The following is a 26,811-nucleotide window of genomic DNA, read 5'->3' as shown; positions in this document are numbered from 1 at the left end:
ATAATCACTGCGCGAGTTGCAATTGTGTAATTCGCTGGCGTTATTCGGATAAAGACGCTCGCCAATTTACCGTGGACAGGATCGATAACAGTCTCGGTCATGTAAAAAACAATGTGAGGTTGACCTGTCTTGAGTGCAATAGACGCAACGGCGCTAGTTAAGACCACGTGGGGGTAATTGAGTATCATCAGGTATCACTTGTAGTTGCTCGCGTGTAAACCCCCGCTGTGGGGCAGTTGAATCCAGTCTATAGATCGGTGGTCTACCAGTTGATCGTGTTATCGTTGATATGTTATGCGTGGTAACACTCCAAATAGGATCAGTAGCTCTTTTTTTACCGCCTTCAAGCTCTCCTGGTTCATATAGATATCTAACAGTGACATCGCCAAGAATCGGCTTGGAAACGCTATTTATTTTTGATTTTCCGGGTATATACTCGTATTTAATCGCGTCGCTGGGCTTCATGTTGATTGCTCGGGTAATCTCGTTATTTAACGCTGCAATTACGCCTGGCAACCTTTTGACCCATTCACGAGATCGTTTTTCTTGGATAAATTCCTTCGCGTATTGATATCCAAATAACCGTTCAGCAAGAGTCCGATTGAATCGTTCAACAATTGCCTGATCACGATGTAGCGCAGTATGACCTCGTCGTATCGCGACGCTATGATGTTTCAGCGTTGATAAAACAGCGCCGCGAAATTCACTACCGGGATCAACTTGTAATAGATTTGGCCAGCGCAGAGGACCTCTTTGATAAATTCTTTCAAACGCAGCGGCTACTTCAGTTGCTGACTTTGTTTTTAACGGCTCCGCTTGTTTGTATCGACTCGCAACATCAACTACGGTTAGCGCGTATTTGTAACCGTTGTCATGCGGCAAAAATAGTATATCAGCCTGATGAACTTCATTGGGTACGCTGACATCAAAGCGCGAAAAGTTGATTTGTTTAGGCGGTGGTAGATAAATTTGCCATATAGCCTGTTTGGATAACCAATTAGCCGCAGTGGCCTTTGTTACCTTTGCAGCGCTTGCAAGCTTACCAATTGCGGCCTTCCCCTTCCAGTATCCTCTCGGAGAATAATAGATGGATTCCATGTTGTTATTAATTACCAGCGCCCATCATTAATTTACCTTTCATAGCCGATTTTACCAACCATGAGGCTAATTTTTCTTTGACGGATTTATCAGGAATAGCATTTAACGCGTGAATTAATTTTACGTCCACGATATGACGCTGTTGCAGATCGCTACTTTTGTAAGCAACATCATGAGCATGACACGCCTTATCGATAGCGTTTATTGGGTACTCACCGGGTCGCGGCTGATTTTGATCATCGAGTCTAATATCTAATCGCGTTCCGGGGCCACAGTAGCTATATCCTGGGAGGTGTTTTTCTCCTGGATACTTTGCCCACGGGGTTCCGGGGAGTTTTGATAACTTGGCTGCAATATCACCTCCTCGCTTTTTTTTAAAACATCTCCGGGTCTAATAGAAATAAATCGAAATTTCTTTGTACCGCATTGTGCACACTTGCCAGTAAGGGCCGATCTGTTATTTCTTGTTGTAGCGGTTGTCATATCATTTGTGCCAGTACGTACTCTACACTTCACACAATATAGATCCATAATTTATGTATAGAGATATGAATATAATTGATTTTTCGGCGACTAAAACAAGAGAACCAGTTAAGCATGTTGCAGCGTTACCAAACTCGATCCGGATGATTATCATCGGACCATCTGGATCCGGCAAGACGCAATTGTTACTCAGTTTAATAATGAGATGGATGAAGTGGGATAAGTTGTATTTGGTTGCTCCTAGCGTAGATGATCAACGATGCTACGAGGTGTTGAAAGATTTCAACGAGAATGCATCAGCGATCGCTAAAAAAAATGTTATTGAGTTTATTACAGATATCAATGATGCACCAGGTATTGATGATATTGATGGCGACGTTAACAATCTAGTCGTGTACGATGATGTTATGTTAGACAATCAAAAAAACCCAGCTAGGATATTTTCCAGAGGCAGGCATAAAAACACTGACGTGATATATGTCACTCAACGGTATACTCAGATTCCAAAAGTAATCAGAGATAACTGTAATATTCTTGCTGTATTCAACGGCGTTGATACACACACGCTACGAAATATTTGGCAGACATGGTGCGGCGGTGACATGGACTTCAATGTTTTTCGAAACTTTTTTAGTCATGCTCAGTCGACCCCACATGGATTCGTAACGATAAATTTACATGATCCTCGGACACGATATCGTATCGGACTTGACCAAATATTCGGTTAAATTGTAAATAACCATTTAGCAGCAGAGGGGGCGATGACATCGACGCGGTCGTCGATGTGCTTACCGGACGCTGACGACGCTGGGGATCGACGCGCAGAAGGTGTTAATTAAACCAAATGACGATTGGACGATCCCCAACGACGTCGTCGTTTTTTTTTTTACCAGCGCTGACTACACCGGATCCGCTGAGTGCAGAAAGTAATAATTAAGCAAAATAACGATTGGACAAAATGTCGGATTCGCCCCCTCTGCTGCTTAAGCATAGTGTAGATTTACCATGGTTCCCATGCTTTTCTAAATATAAATTTCAAGGTCTTTTCCAGGTTTTTTCCAGTATTAAATTAATATTTTTCAAGGTTAACATATGACCATTACTGAATGGAATTAAAAAACATTTTGGATTACAAAACATGCATTTTCCAAATCTGAAGATGTTTCTCTTTCAACACTCTCCACAACATATATGTCAGAAAAGATAATCATGTACAAAACCACAAAATGAGTCACACGAAACAAATTTGACTATATTCCTATAAATTGGCATTTAAAGCCATTTCAATGTATAGAATACAAATTCTAGCTTTACTTTGCTGACCTGCATTAAGTTGCTATGTGGAAACAACATAATGAGCATAAATTATTTTGTTTCCTTTCAAACCTTTAATTCCAAAGAATTCTAGAGCAACATATGTGCATGTTATACAAAGTAAACATTTCCTATCACAGTATGAAAGAAACCAATATATGCAAATTATTAGAATCTTATCTTGTAACAAAAAAAAAGTTTAACCTGAATTTATGTGTGCCAATAAAATCTCAAACAAGATTTTTCAACCATCCTAAGGAGCTTAAGACGATTTGGTTAAAAATTACACCCTTTAAAAACATTTACAAAAGGGTCAATTTAAATTTTTACAAAAGACCTTCAAAATGATACACTGCTGTATAAACAAGGACTGACTTTTCTGTAAAATCAACTTGTCTTCTTGTAGTTCAATAAACCAGTCCCCAAACCTGTAATGATACATGGGCTCTTATCGTTTCTTAATATATAATAAAAGGGATGACAATTTCTCATTTCACCTGTGTTCTATTTAAGATCTGAAACCAATGCTTCAAGTTATATGTCACTGTAATAGTTTCTCACCAAAGTTCAGGTCAGAGATTCAAAATTTATCTAATCAGGGTTTCCTCAAAATATTCCAACCCCATTTTTCACATCTGAACATTTTGGATGGAGTGTGGATTCAGAGCAATTACATATAAAAAACGTTTTTGAACCTGCCGACACCATAAGAGAGCTCACCAGGTGATCTAGCAAATTTAAACTATCTTATATTGACTTATACCTGCATGAAATCAATAGGAAAATTATTTATTTTCTCAAAAATGGCAAGTATCATAATCGTTATGTCTTTAATTCGCTGACAGACCAGACAAAACTCAGCATGGATGAAACCTGACCCAGTACTTGCCATTTGCATTAATAGTCACATGACTTCACAACTCTCAAACAATGACATCGGAAGTCCAACAGTCATGCAATATTAACAACAAACCCATTTTTAATGTCGTTGTACAAAATTTCAATTATATTAAATGAAAGTCTGATACTTTTTGTAAAAACCAGAAAGAATATATAATTCTCAACATATTTATTTTGAGAACAACTACAAGAAACTTGACCAGTCTGATTCATCAAGCAGAGTAGTCTGGTTCCCTGCTTCATATGCTCCCGGAGCCTTGAGTGGCCGAGTGGTCTAAAGCACTCTCCATTACGGATCACTGCCATCTCACCTCTGTCTGTGTGGGATCGAGTCTCGGATTTGGCCAATGTGGGTATGTGAGAAAGCTTGCCAGTAGCTTCTCGAGGGTCGGTGGTTCTTTCCGGGGATTTCCCGGGTTCTTCCTCCACCATTAATACTGGCCACCATGTATAGCCTATCATGTGCTGAAAAATGGCGTTAAACCCTACAACAACAAATCATATGCTCTCCACATGAGAAAGCACATGTCAATGTGGTAGTCACATGATACAGCAAAACTGCGTAAGTTGGTCTCAGAATAAATATAGAGAATTTTGTGCTCTTTCATTTTTGTATTTTTATTACAACCAATATACGACTTTCATTTAATTTTTTTCTACAATGCTGCTGAGATTATTTGTGCTCATGCGACTAGCAATCAAAATCGCTAGTACCAGCTCAAATTTCATCAACGCATTAGTTTTGTTGTCTTTTAGCAGATTAAAGACAGCGATTTTAATACTTGCAAATTCTTGGAAAATAAATAATTTTCATATCGATTTCATGCAGGTTTAACTCGATTTAACAATGTTTAAGTTTGCTAGCCCATCCACAATAGGGGCTATGCTTTAATACTACCTTGTTTGCCTCTTTTGATGCTAGACTGGTTTTTATACCTTTCACATGAAAAATATACGGATGTTGAACTGTCTGTGAAACAAAAAGTCAACCAGACAAATCTAATCCACTGAGCATTTGGATTGTCTCAACAAATTTATTTATGGCAAGCGCCCAAATGATCCATACTGCAATCTAACATTCTGGTTAGAACTCAATAAACTGAACTCACGATCAGTACAGTTATGGAGAAAAATTCCCGGATTTTTCCAGACTGTTGTCAATATTTGCAAAATTCAAGGACTTTTTCCCGATTTCCTGGTAGCATGGGAATCCCGATTTACAGAATTTTTGCCAAGCTGGGAGAAGATATTTACTTACATGGAGTTGTAACACTACACATTTCTACCGTGCATGCCACATGGTCAGCAGGACTCTTGTCTGGGTTGGCATACCTCCTTTCCTCACCTGTTACCAGGTCACACGGAGTTCCCTAAATGCAAAGGAAATTTGGCTAAATATTAATTTAGATAATGATCTTTACCCAAAATGTTTCCAATAACATTCTCGCCCCAAATGAACTGTTCAAAAATAAAACTTTGTAGAGTTATAAGCAACAGGTACCCCAATAACTACATTTGATTAGCAGGGCTTTAACAGGAAGTTGTTTTGGAAAACAGATTTAGAAGAATGCATTTTCAGGGGCCATAACTCCTTCAAATAATTACAAGGAATGCTGGAATCCATCTCATTCAATATGACATCAATACAGAGCTGCATACAAAATTCGTTTGAAATCCAGCAAACATACGCCACAGAAACCAAAGTCAGGAGGACATGCAAACTTGGGCTATAAATCTTCAAAATGACAACTTGGAGGGCTGGAACTTAAAAGGTCTCATCAATATTAAGCTGCATCCTAAATATGGTTGAAACCCAACATTCAATGGTAACATACTGCAGTGGAAACTATGTCAAGTTCACAGACAATCATGGGAACATAATTCATGTATGTGATAATCATGGAATAACAGAAATCCAACTAATTCAAGAGCTTATCAATATAAAGATGCAAATTAAATTTGGTTGAAACCAAAAATCCTTAGTACAGTTGTTGTTGTTGTTCTAGGGTTTAACGCCATTTTTCAGCACAAGATAGGCTATACATGCCGGCCACTATAACTGGTGGAGGAAGAACCCTGGAAAACCCAGGGAAGAACCACCGACCCACGAGAAACTATTGGCAGGCTTTCCCACATACCCACACTAGCCGAGCCTTGGACTCGAACCCACACAGACAGAGGTGAGATGGCAGTGATCCGGAATGGTAAGTGCTTTAGACCACTTGGCCACTCAGGGCCCCCCTTAGTACAGTCATGTTGCAAACACCAAAGTTAGGAAGATAGGAAACCAGGCTCATAACTCCTCAAAATGTTGTGGACTTCTGGAAATCAAACACCTTCACGATATCATTAATATAAAGCTACAAGCCATTTTTAATTTAAATCCAAAACTTTCTGGTAAAGTAATGCTGCTGAAACCAAAGCCAGGAGAACAGGGAATCAGGGAGCATAACTACTATAAATGATGCAGAGGTACATTTGAAATTGAACTCTTTCAAAGATAACATTAACAAAGCCATGGTAGCTCAGATGACAAAGTGTCAGACATGTAATCCAAGTTTCATGGGTTCAAAACCCACACAGGCCAGCCAGGATTGGATGCCTTGGTGTATTCCTGGCAAAAACACTTAGCTCCCAATTTCTTGGCAGGAGACAGCCAATAATGTGTCAAAAGTGACATCTAAATCCACAAAATACACTCAAGGAAAGTTAGGGGCAAAATTCCTTTAAATGCATTTTAATGTAGGAAACTGAACTGATCTGACTGATGTCAAACCATGAAAGGTTAAGATAAAACCAAATTTCCAAAGTTATGCTGCGAAAGTAGTCTGACAGGAGATTGGGTAATCATGGGCATAGCTATGCGAATGACATCATGGAACGCTGGAACTCAAACTCATTCAAGGTCTAACTTTGGCAAATGTATTCCAAATGAAGGAAACACAAGGAAATGATGAATGCATTTTTGTCCATTTAATAACTTATCAAAATTGGATCATAAATAGAGTTACTATTGTGTTGACAAGTTTAGTGAAACAAATGCAAAATCACTTCATTTAAACATGTGGATCTCATCCATTACAAACTCAACATGATGATAAAAGCCCATGATCTATGTCTGATAAAAACTGGATCAGAAATATGGCCTATATAGGAACAATCTCAGTCACCCAGATGCAAGATCACCTCCTAAACATGCTTAGACTGTGTTCATTAATAAACCCAGATGCAAGATCACCTCCTACACATGTTTAGACTGTTCATTAATAAACTCATATGAGATAATGATGTTATAAACACATGTTCCAAGTCTGAAACAAACTGAACCAGAAATATAGCCCCCAGAGTGATAACAAGTTCTGACAAACCAATGTAAGGCCACCTTATTAGCACACCAATGTTACTAATTCATTATCAACCTTGTCAACGATGATGATGATGATGATTTAAGCCCATATTACAAGTCTGAACAAAATTTTAACAGAAATATGGCATCCAGACCTTTAATGAGCTCAGCCAACTACATGCAGACCACCTCATTAATATGCATGGATCTATATTACTAATTATCAGAGATCATTATACATAAACTTACATGCCATGTTTGATCCAAATCGGATAAAAAATACAGCCTCATGAGGGTTAACAAACTCTGTAACCCTGATTCATGATTACCCCATTAACATGCAACTCATTACTGAATATGTCAAATATAAGCCAATTTCCTATGTCTGATCCAAACTGAATAAAAAATACAGCCTCATGAGGGTTAGCAAGCTCTACATCTCTGATGCATGATCTCCCCATTACCATGCAACTCATTACTAAACATGTCAAATATAGGCCTATATTCCATGTTTGGTTGCAGGATCCCCCATTAACATGCAAGTCATTATTGAACATGTCAAATATAAGCCCATATTCCATGTTTGGTTGCATGATTACCCCATTAACACAAGAACATGTCAAATATAAGCCCATATTCCATGTTTGGTTGCATGATTACCCCATTAACACAAGAACATGTCAAATATAAGCCCATATTCCATGTTTGGTTGCAGGATCCCCCATTAACATGCAAGTCATTATTGAACATGTCAAATATAAGCCCATATTCCATGTTTGGTTGCATGATTACCCCATTAACACAAGAACATTTCAAATATAAATCCATATTCCATGCTTGGTTGCACGATTCACCCATTAACACAAGTACATGTCAAATATAAGCCCATATTCCATGGTTGTCTGTAGGATCCCCCATTAACACGCAAGTCATTATTGAACATGTCAAATATAGGCCCATATTCCATGTTTGGTTGCAGAATGACCCAATTAACATGCAAGTCATTATTGAACATGTCAAATATAGGCCCACATTCCATGTTTGGTTAACATCAGACCTGAAAATGTTGCAACAAGCACAGCTACCCAGATATAAGTTCGTCTCATTAACATTCTATGCTCTTGCTCTGACACTATTTTGGATAAAAATCAAACATGGTCTCCTGAGTGGTATAAAGCAATTGTTGATGACAAATAATGGATGCAGGGACATAATATAAGCTCACTTGACTTTTATGGCCATTTGAATAAACCTCTCAAAACCAAAACCTCAGTAAAACAAAGCATGCTTGCAATTCAAAGTTTTCAGATCCCAACTTTCTTTAGTAAAAGTAACCCAGTAAACCAAAAGTCCCCTCAAAAACAAACTTTCAATTTGGTCAAGGGTTTTACACCATAAGAGGTGTCACTGAGATAAGGTTCGCTATTTAAGTCACCTAATGAATCTGAAAAGGTTGTTAATTTCTAAAATGACAATCTTCTGAAGCCAACATACAGAATCATTGGTTTTCTTGAATACTTCATTAGCCAACAATCTGAGTGGCCCACAGTAGACCCCTGTTTTGGCCATCATGAAGCATTCCAGTGCATGATGGGTCTTTCCACTGTTGGTGGGACCTGCATGGATAACAATCTTTCTCTGCATACCCCTTGCCTCAGAATACCTGAAGAATAGAAAAGACTCTGGTTACTTATGTAATCCTACTACATTCATATCCATTACTATCACATGATCCAAAGTGAAGATCAGAAAGTACTACGACTCTATTGTCTTAAACTATGTAACAGAAACCAACAAGTTTAGTAAAATTCAACAAATAATTTATTTCCCTAAAATACAAACTGAAAATTTAAAAAGGAACTTACAACACTGTAAATAAACACCCAATTAACCATAAAAATTGGATCACAAGTTCAAAATAAAGAGCGATGAATTATAGTGGTGTTCTGAATGAATTCCAATATTGAGAATGTGGTGATGTACCAATAAACTTGAATGTGCTGATGTGCTAACAGTCTTGAGGTATCACAATGATATAATTCAGAATGTCTTTGAATGAATTCATCATAATCCCCAAATAGTGTTTTAGTCGAAACAGTCAATGAGCACTTTGTAATTCCTTATGAATGCAGTTGGAGAGTGTATGACAGTTTCATAGCTGCCCATCCCAGAATACAAAAATACTGACTGCTTGTGACAAAAATACTGATTTTCAGGAACAAATACTGCTTTTTAAAATTTTAATGCATATGTAACTATTTACAACATATACAATCATCAGTAAAGTAGGATAGTGCCTTACAGAATTATTTAATGTCAAAGATGCATGTGTTGCACACTTATACCTTCTGGATGGGTAATATGTTCCATTTGGGTGCATATTCAGAAGGTGCAAGAGTGCAACACCCTCAGACACAGGCTGTTTATAGAAGCCTTTTCCACATCTTGTTTTTTTCCTCAATCATTACTGATTCCAATATACCAACTGTCACTGATGATCTCAGTTCTATGTGATTTTCATACTAACTGTTTTCGTTCTAGCATACAAGTAATCTTTTGCAAATTTACTGTCTGGAAAACATGTGCGAAATAAATTGCAGCAACACTAGTGACTGAAAGAGGAAAGTTCATTTCTAAAAGAAATTTAATAAATCAAATTTTGATTGAATTACATCATGGTTCTCTCTGGTATTTATATATGTAAAAAGTTCAGGCTCATTTGGTTATGATGAAGCAGCAAGCTGATGTTTATTAGCTTTTTCATGCTCTTGTATTTCATGGATGCCTCCATGTCCATAGCGAAATTACATTACACAATTTGCAAAATGTAAAGTTTTCTCCTTTACTCGATGGTTTCACAAATCTAAACAAGATGGCACAATTGTCCTTCCAGTTCTGTTTTCTTGTCTTACCTGGAGAAAATCCTGAATATTCTGCTTTCCTATTCAACATCATTAGAAGCTGAATATTACAAAGATGAGACACAGTGACAGCAGTAACTGTTTGCCAAATCCAATATGGCAGATAAAGATAGGCATGGTAGGCTCCATTTTGAATGAACCAATCATATTGTAGAACTGTATTCCTATATACATTTTGAATGAACCAATCATATTGTAGAACTGTATTCCTATATACATGCAATACATTTCTATCAGAATGGAACCATGTGCGCATTCAAAACTGAAAATCCCAAGGTAATTTTGTACTATTTTTTAAAATTAAAAAAATTATTTTTTGCACAAAAAAATGTACACTCATATTCAGGTCCAAAATACGGGACAAATATGGAAAAGATGGGACACTTGGCAGCTATGCAGTTTAGAAACTTTAACTAACACCTAGATGGTGTGGCTTATATGGTGGATGAGGGAGAATGATTTTCCAATAAATAATGGAAAATAGTCAATGTATGCATTGCTTGTCTATAGAGCTTTACTGTAAATGATGGGAAGGTTAAACCTGACTTGCCACCTACCAATTTGCTGGCAATCGCAGATCACTAATTTTGCGCAATTCATCCATACACTCCAGATGTGGAAAGATCTCCTTGGCATGCTTCATAAAGTATGGGAAAATATTGTCCACATGACCTGAGAAATAAATTCAAAAATTTCATATGAAAATAAACTTTAAAATAATATATATAGAAATGTTACAAACATCAAAAGGTTGACTTAGCTAGTGCATAGTCATATGTATTAATTTGTTGACTCCATTTGAAAATATAGTTCTTTCAATAAAGGAAATAATGTTTCCAATAGCCAAAAATATAGGGTTTAATTTATTTCCAACAAATAATTTAAACACTTATCATATTCCATGTAAATTATCATCCCTTTTATTTGTTGTATACCATCCAGCTGTAACAACAATAACTAATTAAATACACCACACATATAATTTAGATATAGAGTGTTATGAGGCTATGCTCTTAAAATAAGTAAGAGAAAAGAGTGAAGATAACAAGCTTTGTAAAATTTAACAAATAATTTTTTTCCGTAGAATAAAAGTGAAAAAAATCAGAAAAAAGAACTTATGGTATTGCAAATTAAATTAAAAGATAATCCAAGAAATAAAACTAAAGTCCTATCAATGAAAAGTCCTAAGTGAATCACAATTCAAATCCTGATGAAAATCCAAAATGGAAGCAATGACATCTGTAACAGTCAGCGTTGTACTGATGTGTCAACAATCTCTTGTTGAATCACAGAAAATATTATTCCAGTTTTTTAATTCCGTATAAATTCCAGTCAATTTCTCTGTCCAAGAATTATCAGAGCACTTTTGTATTTCCAGGGAAAACAATCACTTGAAATTCAATAATTTGAAGAAAATGAAAACTCAGCCCACACTGGACACAGCATAAAACAACTTGACATCTCAAGTGTTTAAAGCATGACTGACAGAATTCTTATCATAACATCAGTTATAAGACTAGCTAAAACACAAACCAGATTCCTGGATGGGGGTTCGAATTCATCCTGCTAGAAAAAAATAGAAGTTTTTTACATGATAATTATCATATAGTCCAGATATGACCTTGACTCAACTTAATGATTCTTACTCTTTTAAAAAAATTTGTTTACTAAAACTGTCACTGATTTTTGGAACAAGATCAGAACTAGGTACAATGTTTCTATTATTAGTCGTTTATATCGAAAATTTGTTTTTAAAAATCCGTTTGAACTGAACTCTATTCTGGACAATATCAAATCCAGTAAACAATATTACATTACAATAGCATGTAATGGAATAAAAAAAATTAAACTAACAAACCAAAAATTAAATTGCATATACATAAGCGCACTTCAAATTTTTCATCAAATCCTTTAAATTTTCTTACAAAAAAGTTGAGAAGATTTACTTTGCAAAGATAAAAAAATATGGCCTTTTCTCACAAAAAAAGAGATTAAGTAAATATACAATTAAGGGATCTTTGTGTTGTTTCTTCTCTTTGCATCAACGTCATAACCTAAGATAGTTTCCTGTTTCAAATGTTTTTGAAAATATACTGCATTGTTTTGCTAAGCATGTCTTATAAATGGCAATGAACTCTGGAACTAAGACATCAAAAAATCAAACTGGAGATTAAGAACCTCATTAATAACTGTGTAAAAAGATCTCTGCTCATTGCATTTTATTAATACTTTTCAATTTTTTTAATCTGAATAAAAAGAAGTTCATGTTCCTAAAGCCTTTAAAAAAAAGTAGATGTACGTTTGATAGGTCAAATGACTAATGTATTGTTTGCCAAGTTCACTGGACAAGTGGACAAAAAGAGTAATCTGAGCAAAAAAAGAGTAATCCACATATAACATAATAAAATTCAATGAGCATACGTACAAAATGATTTATTTACCCCATCTCGGCTTTTACATCAATTACTGCTTCAAATTTTCATATATAACACTTTGAGCTTTAAAATGCAACAGTCTCTCATACTGCATTTCAAAACACTTTGTACCATCTGAGACTATGAATGTTTTGCAGACCTGTAGAGCACTAAGTGCTGGGTTACACAGCCTGGATCTGAATTCAGTTTTATTTTTGTAAACAATAATGAACAATCTCTCAGTCAACATTAGAATGGTAAAGAACCAATATTCCTTTCATAACCTGACAAAGAAGAGGAAATATATATTTTCTAGTTACTGGATCTTTAAGCTGGGAAATAAGGTGCCATTGCACATCAACTCTGTCCGTATCAAGTACATTGTCAGGAAGAATGCCAACTTGATACTTCAGGGGTTCTCCTTCTAATTTATCAGCAGCCTTTCCTGCAGCAAGGTACATCATATGGCAGGGACAACCTGATATGTACATTGATGGAGACATTTTTCAAAATATAGAATGCAACTCCTTTCTGAATTCCAGTCATCACAGATGCATTATCAGCTGAAACTCCATACAGTTCTGCCAACTTATGTTTATTAAAAGCATTATCAAGCAAATAAAAAATGTTTTCTCCAGTGGAATCTACTGTTAACTCTGGTAATGACAGAAGGGCACTCTGACTTTGCCCTTTTCACTGTCAAAGTCTTTTACACAGACTGGGTACAACATTTTGTCATCATAATCACTGCTCCTGTTGGTTGCAATACTACATGGCCATTTTTTTCATGGCCATGGCTTCTGCAATTTTAAACTAATTATCTTCTGCTAACAATATTAGATGATTCTGTTCTTGCAGATGCATATTTTCTGCAATTTTGGAATCAGAAAACATCCGTTTCAACAAAGGACCAACTTAGTCTTCTACTGCTAGGGGTAGTCCGTGTTCTTTTAAGAACTCGGTAAATAATGCCTCTGCATTTATTAGTTTTGCTTTAAAAAAGAAGTCACAAGTTACCTTAGTATTGAAGTTTGTAAAACAAGATAATTCAAGGTTTCTTTGTTTTACCATCATGACCAATATTAAAATCCTTTCCACACAACCGGCAGTGGGCGTGAAGCTGCCCTAGAATGGAACACTGTATTGTGTAATTCATGTATTCATCTTTGAATCGATTTTTCATCATTTTCTAATCCATCTGTGAATTTATTTGAAAAACATTTTTGCTCCAACACATGTATCGACTAGAATCAATCTGACTTGACTTTTAGCGCCAAATACATACAGACTGGTTCTGTATCATATATGAATTAGAAAAAAAAATCTGCAAGCATTGATTAAAAATTAGAAAACCAGCCATTTCTCTCCTAACAGCTGCTATAAATAGAAACCAAGGTCAAAAATTTGAAAGTAAAACCAGCATGTTTCTTGGAAATAGGGCAGCTGCTATAAATAGAACACAATACTGTTAGGAAAGTGCATGCGAGGACGGGCAAGCATACTCTTATGTTGTAGTTACATGGAAGGTGTCTTTTCTAGAATATGGTCTGAAAGATTAATGGGATGTTAATAAAAATAACAAAACAAATTATTCATTTTTCTGGGAGGGGGACATACCAAAAACACATAATCCGAATACATTTACGCGCAAGGCATAATTTAGTGGAAAAATGTGTAATGATTATGCCAAAAGTGTATTGGTTAGCATGTATGGGTTATTGACGCTTCATTTCCATACAAGAGTGAACAAATAATAGGACACATGTGAATACAACCATAAAGAATGCCTTCAATTTGTTGATCACTTACTGACAGGTGATTGTAACGTACCAGCTCCCTGTAACAGATCACTGAACACAATATGAAGGTCTGCTGGCAGCATCTCGGACTCTAAACAGAACTGACGAAAACTGATATAGGCCTGGTGGAACAATTTCTCTGGAAGGAAAAAAGATTCTTATGATAAACTCAGCAATGGCTCATCTGAAGGAACAGCAGAATTACAATTCAAATTCATGGCTATGGGAACTGTGTAATTAAAGACGCAGAGATTTGCGCACAGTTGCATGGACTTGTTAATTAATGCTCCAGCTTGGAATTTCTTAGAAAAGGGAGCACATATGGGTCACACTTTATGAAAGAATCACTTTTTCTGACAACAGAGGCACATATATGGAACAAAAATGCATATTCTTCAGCCACAATGATTATCAGCCAATAATGAATTGTAGGATGCCATCTTTTCTGGAAGAAAAATCATTTAAAAGCTTGTTTATACATGTATCAAACAATTAAACAAATCAAAACTATCTGATTTTTATAGAAAACAGCACAATGTTAAGGTGGTATTTACATAATAAAGAGAAACGAAGAAGAAAAGGCCTCAAAAGGCAGAAGTGGATAAGCTCCACTATTTCTATCAAGCTGGATCACTGAATAAATTAAAACTTACAACTGATATAGTATCCCTAGGTGCATCACAAAGGGTCCACTCTCTACAACTGATAGAGTATCCCTAGGTGCATCACAAAGGATCCACTCCCTACAACTGATATAGTATCCCTAGGTGCATCACAAAGGGTCCACTCCCTACAATTTGCAAAACAGGGTCTTGAACAGAAGAATTTATTTGGAAAACCAAAGTCCAGAAAATAAAGGCATTGATGGGCCATATTTCTTCAAAAGATCATGTGGAATGCTAAAAGTAAAATTTGTTCCAGGTCTCACATAAATGTGTGCAAAACTTTGGCTCCTTAGTAGGGATCTGCTGCAAAAAGCAAAATCAGGAACATGTCTTGTAAATGATGCCATGGAATGATGGAAATCAACTCACTCATGGTGTCGTCAATCGGAAGCCACATGCCAAATTTTTCTGAGATCCAAGAAAGATAATATCTTGTAGAAATCAATATGAGGGCAACAGGCAAGTCTATGAGACAGTATACATACCAAACTATGTGAAAATATGTTGACCTATCCTGGTTACAAGCAACATCCAATGGAATGATAGGAAGTTAATTGTCAAGGGCCATAACTCTATCCAAAAGAAGCTGAAAAGGCAAAGCCCATAAAGGTACACCTTGGTCTTGATGCCTCAGATGTGTTGAATGGTTCTGGAGTTATGCTGGTTGTTATGATCTGCTGAAGGAAATGTAATACTGATGGAAAAAGGGCAATAACTCCATCAAAATTGGACCTGAAAAGCAGAAACCTTTAGATTCATATCCAAATTCGAAAAGCAATTCAGCTCCCAAAATGGCATTCAATTACGCCCAGGGTTTACAGAACTACGCTGGTTACAAGCAGCATCTCATGTTAGGACCAAAAAAACTTTAATTTATACCAAAAAGTAGTTGCTTGTTAGACAATGTTTACACCAAACTGCGCAAGAATCTGTTGAGCAGTGCTTGAGCTATGCTAGTAACAAGGATCTCCTGTTACAGCGGACATGTAATATTCATTTTGAAAATGACAATAACTCGATCAAAAATAGACTAAAAAGCTATTCCATTTGCAATTGTCTTACAAAATGGAATCCAATCATATGTAAAGGCTGCAGAGCTACGCTGGTTACATAATGTGTTACTTGACAGACAGACTGGCAAACAGATAGAAAAAGTGATTATGACAGGGTTCCAGTATCTCAATGATGGTTACAAAATGTGTTAATTGACAATCAGTCTGGTAGACAGACAGACAGATAGAAAAAGTGATTATTACAGGGTTCCAGTATCTCGATGTGAGGTGCAACTTAGAACATAAAATGAACATTTTCAATCTTTTTACTGTTACAGTAATTTTGGAATCAGTATCAAAATATAATGGTGTGATAAAACGTTGATGAAAAGAATTGATATTGGATAATATTTTGGTTAAACTCTGAACGCTGAAACATGAGGATAATGACAGAATCTGGGTAAAAGGCAGTTTAAACTATTGCAAATAAAGCTGTTATATGCAGCCGTTGAGATATCTTATTTCAAAATCCATGATTCCTCAAACCTGCTTAATGATAAACACATCAGTATTAATGCCTTTAGGTTTTTGTTAATTTTTATTGTTTTAATGGCCCAATACATTTTTTGCTATTTCTGCAGAGTAAATGGGAGATAAGTGCCTTTTCCAATGACCCTTGCATTACGAGTCTGATGCTCAATGATATAAGCAACTTTGACTACCTAAAGATAAATGTGCAAAATTTTCTGCCTTACAATGTATTGTATCCCTCCATACGAGTAGGGTATATGGCTTACTGAGTGCCAGTAGAAATTAAATGCTCAGTTTGATAAATGGGCATTTCAAGATGGACAGGTTACTTCCACTGATTACCAAAACTATATGCAGCACATTAGGTTTAGTTTACAAGCCTGAATAATGGTTCTAAATTTAAGCCTAAAAATTCTGTCTACTTGGGTACTTGAGCAAATTACTTTCCCACACAAGTATACAAAAGAATATATAAAGCCCTTTGGTATTTTTTACACAAAAGTTAAGTACAACTTACGGTCCAGTCCATTTTCTGTTGCTGCTCTTCTGACCTCTGGACGGCGATAAAACTGATTCAGAAGCTTCAGAAGATCATCTGTAAAAGGAAAGTGATAAGTATGTCAACCAATGAATATAGTGGAGAGGAGCATAACTGAAATAGGTGTGTGTGTGTGATTTGGATTTTTAACGTAGCTTTAGCAATTTTTCAGTCATATTGATACAATGTCTGCAGTGTGACAGTTTATTGTGATGTCTAGCACTGGGGCATCATGCCGCAGACATGTAACATGATGTCTCACCCAGTCACATTATCCTGACAACAGGCCGACCAGTCCTACCACTAACCTCTTAATGCCGAGTGCCAAGCGAGGCAGGTGTTAGTACCACTTTGTAAGTCTTTGGTATGACTCGACCAGGGACCGAACCCACGACCTCCTGCATCCAAGGCAGACTCTCTAACCACTAGGCCACCGAAAAGTGTTAGGTGTGTCAACCAATGAATATAGTAGAGAACCATAACTAAACTAAGCTTTGGTTCAACCTCTTTGGACTATAATTTATATCTTTAAATCATACTGAAGAACTGAACATAATGTATGTATGAAATCCCATTACAGTGATTTGGTTTGGTTTTCTGGGTTTAACATCATGGTTGCCAGTGTATTTTATGGTGAAAAGAACCCTGGAAACCAAAGAAGAATCACTGATGCATGGGAAGCTACTTACAAATTTTCTCAAATAAACACCCCTGCAAAGCTAAGACTTGAATACACATGGATAGAAGTGAGATATAAGTAATCTGTAAAGGTGGGCACCTTAAACCGTACAGCAAACTGGAGCCATGAAATACCATGTAAACAACAATGGCTATCAACAAATTCCACATGGAAGAAAATGGTAGTTGAAATAAAAAGTATTAAATACATACTGATATGGTATGGATGCCTTTTGTTTCATTATTTTTATGAATATTATTATTATTATCTGAATCCCTTATTTCTCATTGTCATTCCTCAGAATTCTTCATCCTTTTGACAACTACGGCCAATTTACTTAATATGCAAATGAAAGCATTCAAAAGCATTTTTTTCCAGAAAAACCTACAAAATTCATTATACGATTTTAGAATAATTATCAAATTGGACATTTATATTATTTGTTTTGCATTTTTTCTAACCTGTGAGATAGTATCAGTCATGTATGCATGCAATAAACACACAAAGAAAATCAAATGCATCCCTAAATTTATTCATTTTCCATTTGTGGGTTTCCAGGAGAAAATTTACCCAACCTAAAGTTGAACAATGTCTGACCTTGTGTTACTTCTCTCCTTTGAAATTTGTTTCTGCTGAGGGTAAAAGAGACAAAGAGTAGAAACTTTGCCTCTAGTCACTTTCCAACCAAAAAACTCGCATCTTTCATTAAACTAACTTTGATGAAATACGATCTTTGGAAATTCATGTTAAGCATTTTTATTGCATATAATTATTTAATAATAATAACAATAATAATAATAATAATAATAATAATAATGTTGTTGTTGTTGTTGTGGGGTTTAACGCCATTTTTCAGCACATGATAGGCTATACATGGCGGCCAGTATTAATGGTGGAGGAAGAACCCCGGAAAACCCCAGAAAGAACCACCGACCCACGAGAAGCTACTGGCAAGCTTTCTCACATGCCCACATTGGCTGAATCCTAGACTCAAACTGCCGCAGACAGAGGTGAGATGGCAGTGATCCATAACGAAGAGCGCTTTAGACCACTCGGCAATAATAACAATAATAATGATAATAACATCATCATAATAATAATATTATTATTATTTTAGTAAGGCTGTGCTGAGTTAATAACCATGAAAAAAGCAAATTTGTGACACAAAATGAGCTTTTTATAAAATATGACCCCATCTAGCACTTTTGTCTAATATCATTTGGACCTCTAAACACTCTGTGGCATTGACATTACTGCATTGCTATCCATAATGTTACAGATTAGAGATACATAAAACAGAACAGTTTAAATTTTACCTCTGAGGGAAAGAAAGAAAAATAATTTGCTTTTTGAGGCATATTTTGTTTTGTGTAATAAGTACACTGAATATAGCTGTCAAATGAAAAATACAACTGTCCAGTATACCTATATTTAGCTATTACTCAAAATGGCCTTATCTGAACAGTGCAAAAAGGGGTCTGCGTGAGAAGTGGCAGTATTTTCTATTTAGCTATGATACATTTATAAAGACTGCTAGCATTAGCTTCAAGTAATAGTAATGCTTTATCATGAAAACATGAAAATTTTAAGTTGAGTTCTTATGCAATAAGGCACACAGGTCACATTTAATATTTGTTGTTTACTGAGACATGTTGATTATTTTTTATTTTTGGTAGAAATTGGTCCTATTCAGGCATGGGGCTGATTACAACTGTAACTGGAAACGACTGTAATCGATTAAAGTGTTAGCTGTAATCGTAATCGATGATTTCAGAAGCTCTATAATCATAATTGTCATTCAATGGCAGTGTAATCATGATTACAGCCAAGAAATCAATTATAGTCTTAATTAATGCTCATGTGGCATGTTAATTTGATTGTAAATAATTGTCAATAAACATTGACGTAGAGTTAAAATTGCTTGTTTTTAGTTGTACAATGTATGATATCTGCCCAGAACAGAAAAAGATAATAAGCAAATACAAAGCAATCATAACAGTAATCATAATTATCTTCCTGTAATCATGATCATGGTTTCCAAATCAAGTGCAATCAGTACCAAGCAACCTGTAATCATAACTGTAATTGAGCACCTGAAATTGACCCCATGCCCGGTCCAGTTCAAGTATCCCTTTGAAACACCAAAAATAAAACATACACATAGCATTCATTATTCCAAAAACAACTAACTCTAATTATTACAAGATCAATTTTTAACAGTAAAGTTAAAAAAAAAATAAAGACATGCAAAGATTATGAAAATACAGGCATTCAAAAGTATAGGAAATTAAACACTGTCATAATTAAAAAAAAATACGTTGAACTCTCTTCTGAAAACAAAAAAAAACAAACAAGGAGCAATGAAATCTGTACCTTTTCCTGCAATGTGGTCCACTAAAGATGGTCGTCCTAAATCCAGCAGGGTGATAGATTACGACATAGAAAGAAGGATTCAATGCAATGGCAATGAACTAGACTGAATTATGGTCTCAACTGTATAATATCCAAATGTACATTTTGCTATTAAAATACACGCAGTACACGAGTCCGGACACAAGGTTAAGTATACAAAATGTAATGCACCTAAAAGATTATATCCACTTACCCAGTGTTCTCGTCAGAGCCACTTACCATGATGATCCCAATATGATGTCATTTTAGTCCACAATGTTTATGAATCCAATATTGCAATATTTATCCTTTAAAAATTAATCTGTTAAACAAACATTGTGTCAACAAACTTCAATCCTAATCACCTGAATAAGGACTCTTCTTATTGCTTCTTGGGTATGTAATTAAGATAATCAGGGATAATTACCCAATTACCTTGGGATTATCTTTTATACCTGACCTGACCAGACTGCCCATGCATTACCTGTCATGCTAGGTTAGTTTGTCCACTACATAGTCACATGACCAACCTGTGATGAAGTATGGAGACTTAAAATTTTGATTAAGTTCGTTTGCCCTGGGCAAAATATCAGATTGGCACAATTTTTATTTAAGACCAACATGATACTATAAGAAGTCTTCTGGAGAAAACCCACACGCCAATATGACTTCTGTTCAGGAAAAGAAGCAACAAATGAATTTTGAAATTGGCGTACATTTTTTTAAATATATAAGTTGTCAGGATTTTACATATTCCCCTAAATCGCCACTTGATCAGGTATATGGGCATTACCTTAAAATTCTTTTCCATTCTGATCTTTACTTATGTTTGACACAGCATACACACACAAACATATACACTCATCAATACTGTACAACAAGAGCCACTCATTTACAATCCGCAAGTTGTTTTACATTGTTTATTTCTCTGATGTGAAAGTAAAGAAAACCTATGAAATCAAACCAAAAGCTGATGAAAGGGTAAAATTCTTCTTAAACTCATCACTTCTGTTATTCACTTTGGTGACATATTTTCCCAGCCTTTTGTATCATAAAAGATAATTTTTATTTATAATAGGTGAGATTTGGGATTTTTGATGCACACTGTGATCTGTATATAACATATTTTGCAATCAAGATTAAAAAGTTGACCAGATATCAAAACAATGTTTGATGTAATTTTAAAATTTGGGTCATAAATTTGGATCCATTCCATAAATAATTTCCAAAAATTTTCATTAACTGAACAGTCATAGAATAAGTGCTCAATTTATTCCCTCCTTACAGAAGGTGCATTTATCATCATGACTTAATCTTTTTCAAAAACTGGTTTTGGCAATAGTTCTATGTAGCAGTCTAAAATTAAAGCTAAACAGTTTTGTCTTTAATACAAAAGCTTAGCCAAATCAAAGGAGTTGGTCCATTCATTTGTACCAACTGCACACCCTAGCTGCCATTTGGCTTTTAGTTTTTATTAGATCTTTATAACAGACCTGTTTACCCATATATTTTCTTGTCAGTATTTTAAGCAATGTCAGTCAGTATTTTAAGATGGCAGTCAGTATTTTCATTCAGTGTCTCTAACATCACAACACAGCACACGTCACCTGTGAAACTGCTCACAAATAGTAGACACTATCAATACACTATAATTACCATTATTTACTATTGCACAACATGCAGACTATATAATATTCTATAAATAAGTCTTAGTTTGTAAAGACGCTGGTATTCAGGCAATTCTGTGTATCAAGGCAAAATCGTCAGAAATTAAACACCACTGACTTTAATGAAGGCTTTAGTTAGTCTATGGGTTTTTAATGGCTATATAATAGGCACTCTTTATCCTATCCAGCTGGTCATCTGTCAACTCTTTGGTAAAATTCTTTGCTTTTGATTTCAGGACCAATAAAGCCTCAATGGTCTGATTAGCTAGTGAGGATCTCTGATCAGTAACATTTTTCCTAACACAGCTGAAAATGCGTTCACAAGCAGCACTGCTATGAGGCACAGTGAGTAAGCTCAGCATGACATCACACAAAGACTGGAGATCAGGTTCCTTGGCAGAAACAGTAATCCAAAATTCATCAATTCTGTTTTTCAAACACATTGAGATGTCCATTGATTGGTACCGGCAAAACTGCTCTATGATGGTATCAGCAGTTACACTTGGTGGTAACAAGCATGGAAATCTTTTCAGAAAGTAATGTAAATTTATTGATTTTGCTGTTACTTGATTCCTAGGATCCACAACACAAATGTGTTGAAGCAGGGGGTCTTGTAGTGGCAGCTTCACCAAAAGATAGGCACAGATTGCTTCAAAGTAAGCCCTCACCGAGGAATAAAAGTCTGTTATTCTGCTCTTTCGCAGATGATTTTCTTCTGCTTTGCCCAGGAAATCTCTTGCTTCTCCTCCAATTAAAAGGTCTTCATCATCCTTTTGTTTCTGTCGATCTTTGAAACGGACCTCCTCCATAGTATGATTCAAAATAGCATCTGGCTTAATAAAACGGCTGTATAGATCAGTTAAGAGATTACACAGCAATGGCCGCACCTCATGGATCATGGGGTCCTCTGCTTGTAATTTCAAAAGGACTTTTTCAAATGCCTTGATGGTATAGCTGAGAAATAAACAATACAGCCTGTTTGTCGGAGAACGAACGAACTGGAAAATAACATCAACCTTCTGTGCAGAGTAGCCCCTCTCTTCAGATTTTCCTGGTTTTTTCTTCTTCTGTTCTTCATGGAAGAAATGCTTCAATGGATCCCAATTTTCAAGCAGTCTTGCAAGGCATCTGAAAAACAAGAAGGCAAAAAATTTGAGAAACTGCATAAATCAATATATTTATAAATTTATTCTGACCAGAAATTGACATTAAGGGCATTGACTATATAGTAGATTAACTATTTAAACAATGTACATGTAGAAGAAACATGGAAATGATTATTACAGTGTAAATGAATTGATGGCATATAACTAATGAAACTACAAAGATTCTGATCAGGAAGTCAACAAATCGGAACCTTTCATTACATTCAAAACCTCAATGACAGTTTGCTAACAAATATTATTGCGAATAGTAATCCATCAGTGTCATACCTTCCAATGCTCAGCCATCTGGTTCTTCCATGCTTGAGCATCTTTTTTTGTTCGACGTCATATAGTCCCTGAAGTTCTTTCAGATTTGACTGCCGGACAGTACTTTTTTTTAAAGAAGTAAAAGATGTCTACCAGGACTTCATCAACTGGTGGCAGGCACTCTGCACCTCTTTTTGCTGCAAGATGAACTAGGTGAAGGGTGCAGGCAGACAAGAAGACTTCAGGCTGTTCCTTCTCCACAAAGGATAAAACTCCTTTCTTCTTCCCAGTCATTACATTGGCATTGTCAGATCCAAATGAGATGTAATTCTTCCATGGAATCCCACGGATGAAAAGCTCTTTGTGCACAAGATCAAAGATCTTTTCACCTGAAAAAGACATATACATAAACAATCAGAATGCAAATGGTGGAAAAGATAATAAAGAAAAATAACTTTAAAGAAATTTTGACACTTAATATTCTCAAAATCAATACAGAGAAGAATGATGAAATTGTTTTGAACAGAAATAACGAAATACCATATCAAGGGAACAAGATACTAATGTTGTAAAATGAAGCACATAAAGCCTATACCTTGTAACAAAATGTTCAGTCCAATCTTTAGTTTTGTAGATAATGATTTAAAGAAACTAGCAAGACAACCTATCATTATCAATAATCCTGATCTGAGCAGGTGTCCTTTGAAAGGCATCACCATCTCCTCCCTGAAAAGTAGTTTTAAAAACATGTAACTAAAAAATTTCTCACCAGTAGCAGAACCTTCACATACAGGTAGTGCCAATAGCTCTGAGCTGACCTGTCCTAATTCTGACTGCTTGGTTCGAACCACAAGAGGAAACTGTGTCTTGTCACCTTCATTGCTTCCATCAGTGGCAATGCTGAATGGGAACTTTATCATGCGTGCAGTTAGGTCACTCATCTGAATTGTTGACATTTCCTTTATAACAGCAGTTGCTTTGTTGCGACAGCACCTCATTCCTAAAGAACGCCAGCAATAACATTACAAAATGGAAACCACTGGCAGAAAGTTTATATTATGAAGCCTATTATTTACCAAAAAAACCAAAGCATTTCAGATATTATTCTAATATCTGCAAACTAATTAACTAAGGACAGAGTATAGCTAAGATACATACAACTGTAATAACGTGCATAACCTGAATTTTTTAATATATTTAACATTTACACCGAGATCATTGCATTTAGTATCTACATCTATGAAATTCTATCCTATTTTGATGATTTTTTTATAGTCAATACTATTTATGGAAATATTTAATGTTTAAACAAGTTTAGCAGCTTTCATGCATCTAGCAAACACAGCAGTATGGGGGGGGGGGGCGGCGATTCTTTGACCTTAAACTGTGATTGTTTAGTTTCCGTTTTAATTTTTATTTTAAAAAACTATTTTTAAAAAAAACAAGTTTGGATCTGATATGAAAGGAAAAAGAACCCACATCGGTCTAAGGACAATGTGTCAATCTGAAGTTATAAGATTAAGAGTGTGCATCTGTGTTTGTGTGTGTGTGTGTGAGAGAGAGAGAGAGAGAGAGAGAGAGAGAGAGAGAGAGATTGTTTCTAAGTACCTTGTGCAATTCTGGAATCTGGGAACATATTTTTCATTGCTTCCGTTAACTTGTCGGCTGTGCTCAATGACAAATTCATATTTACGATAATCTCACATAAAATCGCCTCAGCACGGGTTATTTGCTTTTGAAATATGTGTTGATCACTGACTTCCTTTCCCTTCATCATCGACAGAATATTTCTATTTCCCTTCACTAATGATGCCAATTTCGCATGATTTTCGGATTCCACATGCCGTGAACAGTCATTCCTTCCACCATGTGCGCAGGAAAAATCAACGTTGCAAACAGTGCAAAGCACAAAATGTTCTCCTTTGGACGATGGTTTCAGGCATGGCCACAGAGTATGATAAACTGGAAGAAAATGCTGTTTTCTATGTTTCGACTTTGCATTTTCATCATCAGAATCCTGCTGAAACTTTCTTGTCGGCGGCATTTTCTTTGTTTAAATAACCGGATGTTGAGAATGTTAAAATCAGTGATGTGGCGCAAATTGCGGACACGGACACGGACCAAAGAGACGAGACAACGAAACGAACCGGAATTTAAAAAAACGTAAAAAATAATTTAAAAAAATAAAAAAAATAAATGCAACCTCAAATCGTATTTTCAGATCAATGACCGTAGGACCGTACGGATGGGCCTTATTCCGTACAAATACGGTAAAATACGGATGGGTAAACAGGTCTGTTATAAATAAGTTTACTTCTTGCTCTTACACTAAGTTTTGTTGAGTATTACATGGAAAGTATTTCCACTTTCAAAATAACATTTTTCTTTCTCCACATCACTGATACTTTTTAAATAAGAGCAAAGTGCTGATAAAATTATTAGTTTGTGTTGTTTTATTTCATCAAACTGTACCAGAGAGCCTTGTGCATCAAAAAGGTGTTTAACTAATTCAGTCCCAGAGATTTTTGTCATTTTCATCTGAAATGGGGGTAGGAAACACATTGTGGAGGTTAATTCTGAATACCGGTACATCCAAATACATACAGTTCCATTTTGTTTAGCTGGATGCCTAATTGTGTTAGAAACATCTTTTTTTATTTCACCTACTCATGTGCAGAATGGTAGCAGCTTTTCTTCTGCTTATAGGACCAATCATTTTGTGTCTTGCCTACTTTTTACCCCAGACCTCAAAGGTATCATACTTTTTGCGAAGGTTTGCCTTTCCATGCGCAGTTCAGACCAGTCTGCTTTAGATCTCAATCCAAAAGAGCTACATCTGTCAGACCAGTCTGCTTTAGATCTCAATCCAAAAGAGCTACATCTGTCAGACCAATCTGCTTTAGATCTCAATCCAAAAGAGCTACATCTGTCAGACCAGTCTGCTTTAGATCTCAATCCAAAAGAGCTACATCTGTCAGACCAGTCTGCTTTAGATCTCAATCCAAAAGAGCTACATCTGTCAGACCAGTCTGCTTTAGATCTCAATCCAAAAGAGCCACATCTGTCAGACCAGTCTGCTTTAGATCTCAATCCAAAAGAGCTACATCTGTCAGACCAGTCTGCTTTAGATCTCAATCCAAAAGAGCTACATCTGTCAGACCAGTCTGCTTTAGATCTCAATCCAAAAGAGCTACATCTGTCTACTTTATCTTAAATGACCTTAACACTATAGAGCTCAGAACTAGGTTACAACCTTATATGCGTACAGGCAGCATTGGGGCCTAATGAATAAGTACATCATTTGTTCTCCAGCTTGTGTGTGATTTAAAATTGTCTATAGTTATTCCTGAATAACTGATGGTTCAATTTTCCATTGTGATAAAGCATAAATAACAGTACAACAAAAGATATTTTTAATTGTTTGAGAGATTTCTTCCAATCAAGTTCTTCCTAATTTTAACAACAGTAAACTTACAAATTTCCAAATATAGTTCAGAAACCAGTTTTTGCAATAAACCATATTCGTTCAGTATAAGGCGCCTAATCCAGGAAAGTTAAATATAACAAATAAATGAGTCCAAGTGAATCATGTCTAATCCACCTTCCTTAAATGGAGTTATAAGAAATTTCTTCTGCTCCACCAGTCAATCAATTTCTTTAC

At 35.8% G+C, this 26,811-nt stretch overlaps 2 protein-coding genes across 3 annotated transcripts in view; both read right to left on the bottom strand.

Moving 5' to 3' along the window:
* The window catches only part of LOC149794676 (ATP-dependent RNA helicase SUPV3L1, mitochondrial-like), an 82,248-nt gene that overhangs the window by 46,902 nt on the left and 8,535 nt on the right, over positions 1-26,811 (bottom strand). The window contains exons 2-6 of one of the 2 annotated variants that reach the window (XM_089964285.1): positions 16,981-17,058; positions 14,286-14,414; positions 10,620-10,734; positions 8,636-8,804; positions 5,054-5,165 (exon numbers count right to left, since the gene is read on the bottom strand). In XM_089964285.1, the coding sequence (XP_089820411.1) occupies positions 5,054-5,165; positions 8,636-8,804; positions 10,620-10,734; positions 14,286-14,414; positions 16,981-17,058 (603 nt within the window). The remainder of the gene's footprint in view (positions 1-5,053; positions 5,166-8,635; positions 8,805-10,619; positions 10,735-14,285; positions 14,415-16,980; positions 17,059-26,811) is intronic. The other variant, XM_089964286.1, reaches the window with a different exon arrangement.
* On the bottom strand, positions 22,729-24,891 carry LOC149794677 (uncharacterized). Its single transcript, XM_089964284.1, has 4 exons — positions 24,759-24,891; positions 23,920-24,150; positions 23,172-23,539; positions 22,729-22,866 (listed from the first exon to the last, which is right to left on the bottom strand). Exons 1-3 carry the CDS (start codon positions 24,835-24,837, stop codon positions 23,229-23,231), a joined length of 621 nt encoding a protein of 206 aa, XP_089820410.1. The 5' UTR covers positions 24,838-24,891; the 3' UTR covers positions 22,729-22,866; positions 23,172-23,228.

This window comes from Sinohyriopsis cumingii, chromosome 7, assembly GCF_028554795.1.
Source record: "Sinohyriopsis cumingii isolate HCF-2022 chromosome 7, ASM2855479v2, whole genome shotgun sequence".
NCBI classification, from domain to species: Eukaryota; Metazoa; Mollusca; class Bivalvia; order Unionida; family Unionidae; genus Sinohyriopsis; species Sinohyriopsis cumingii.
The sequence above is the reverse complement of the archived record's forward strand: the minus strand, read 5'-3'. Positions and strand labels throughout refer to the sequence as shown.

Bases quoted from the DNA above. Each gene is read 5' to 3' on its own strand.
- LOC149794677 (XM_089964284.1), bottom strand. From the start codon at position 24,837: ATGAATTTGTCATTGAGCACAGCCGACAAGTTAACGGAAGCAATGAAA. The intron at 24,151-24,758 runs GTACTTAGAAAC...GGCGTTCTTTAG, and splicing joins AGATTCCAGAATTGCACAAG to GAATGAGGTGCTGTCGCAAC. The intron at 23,540-23,919 runs GTGAGAAATTTT...TGTCTTTTTCAG, and splicing joins ATGTGAAGGTTCTGCTACTG to GTGAAAAGATCTTTGATCTT.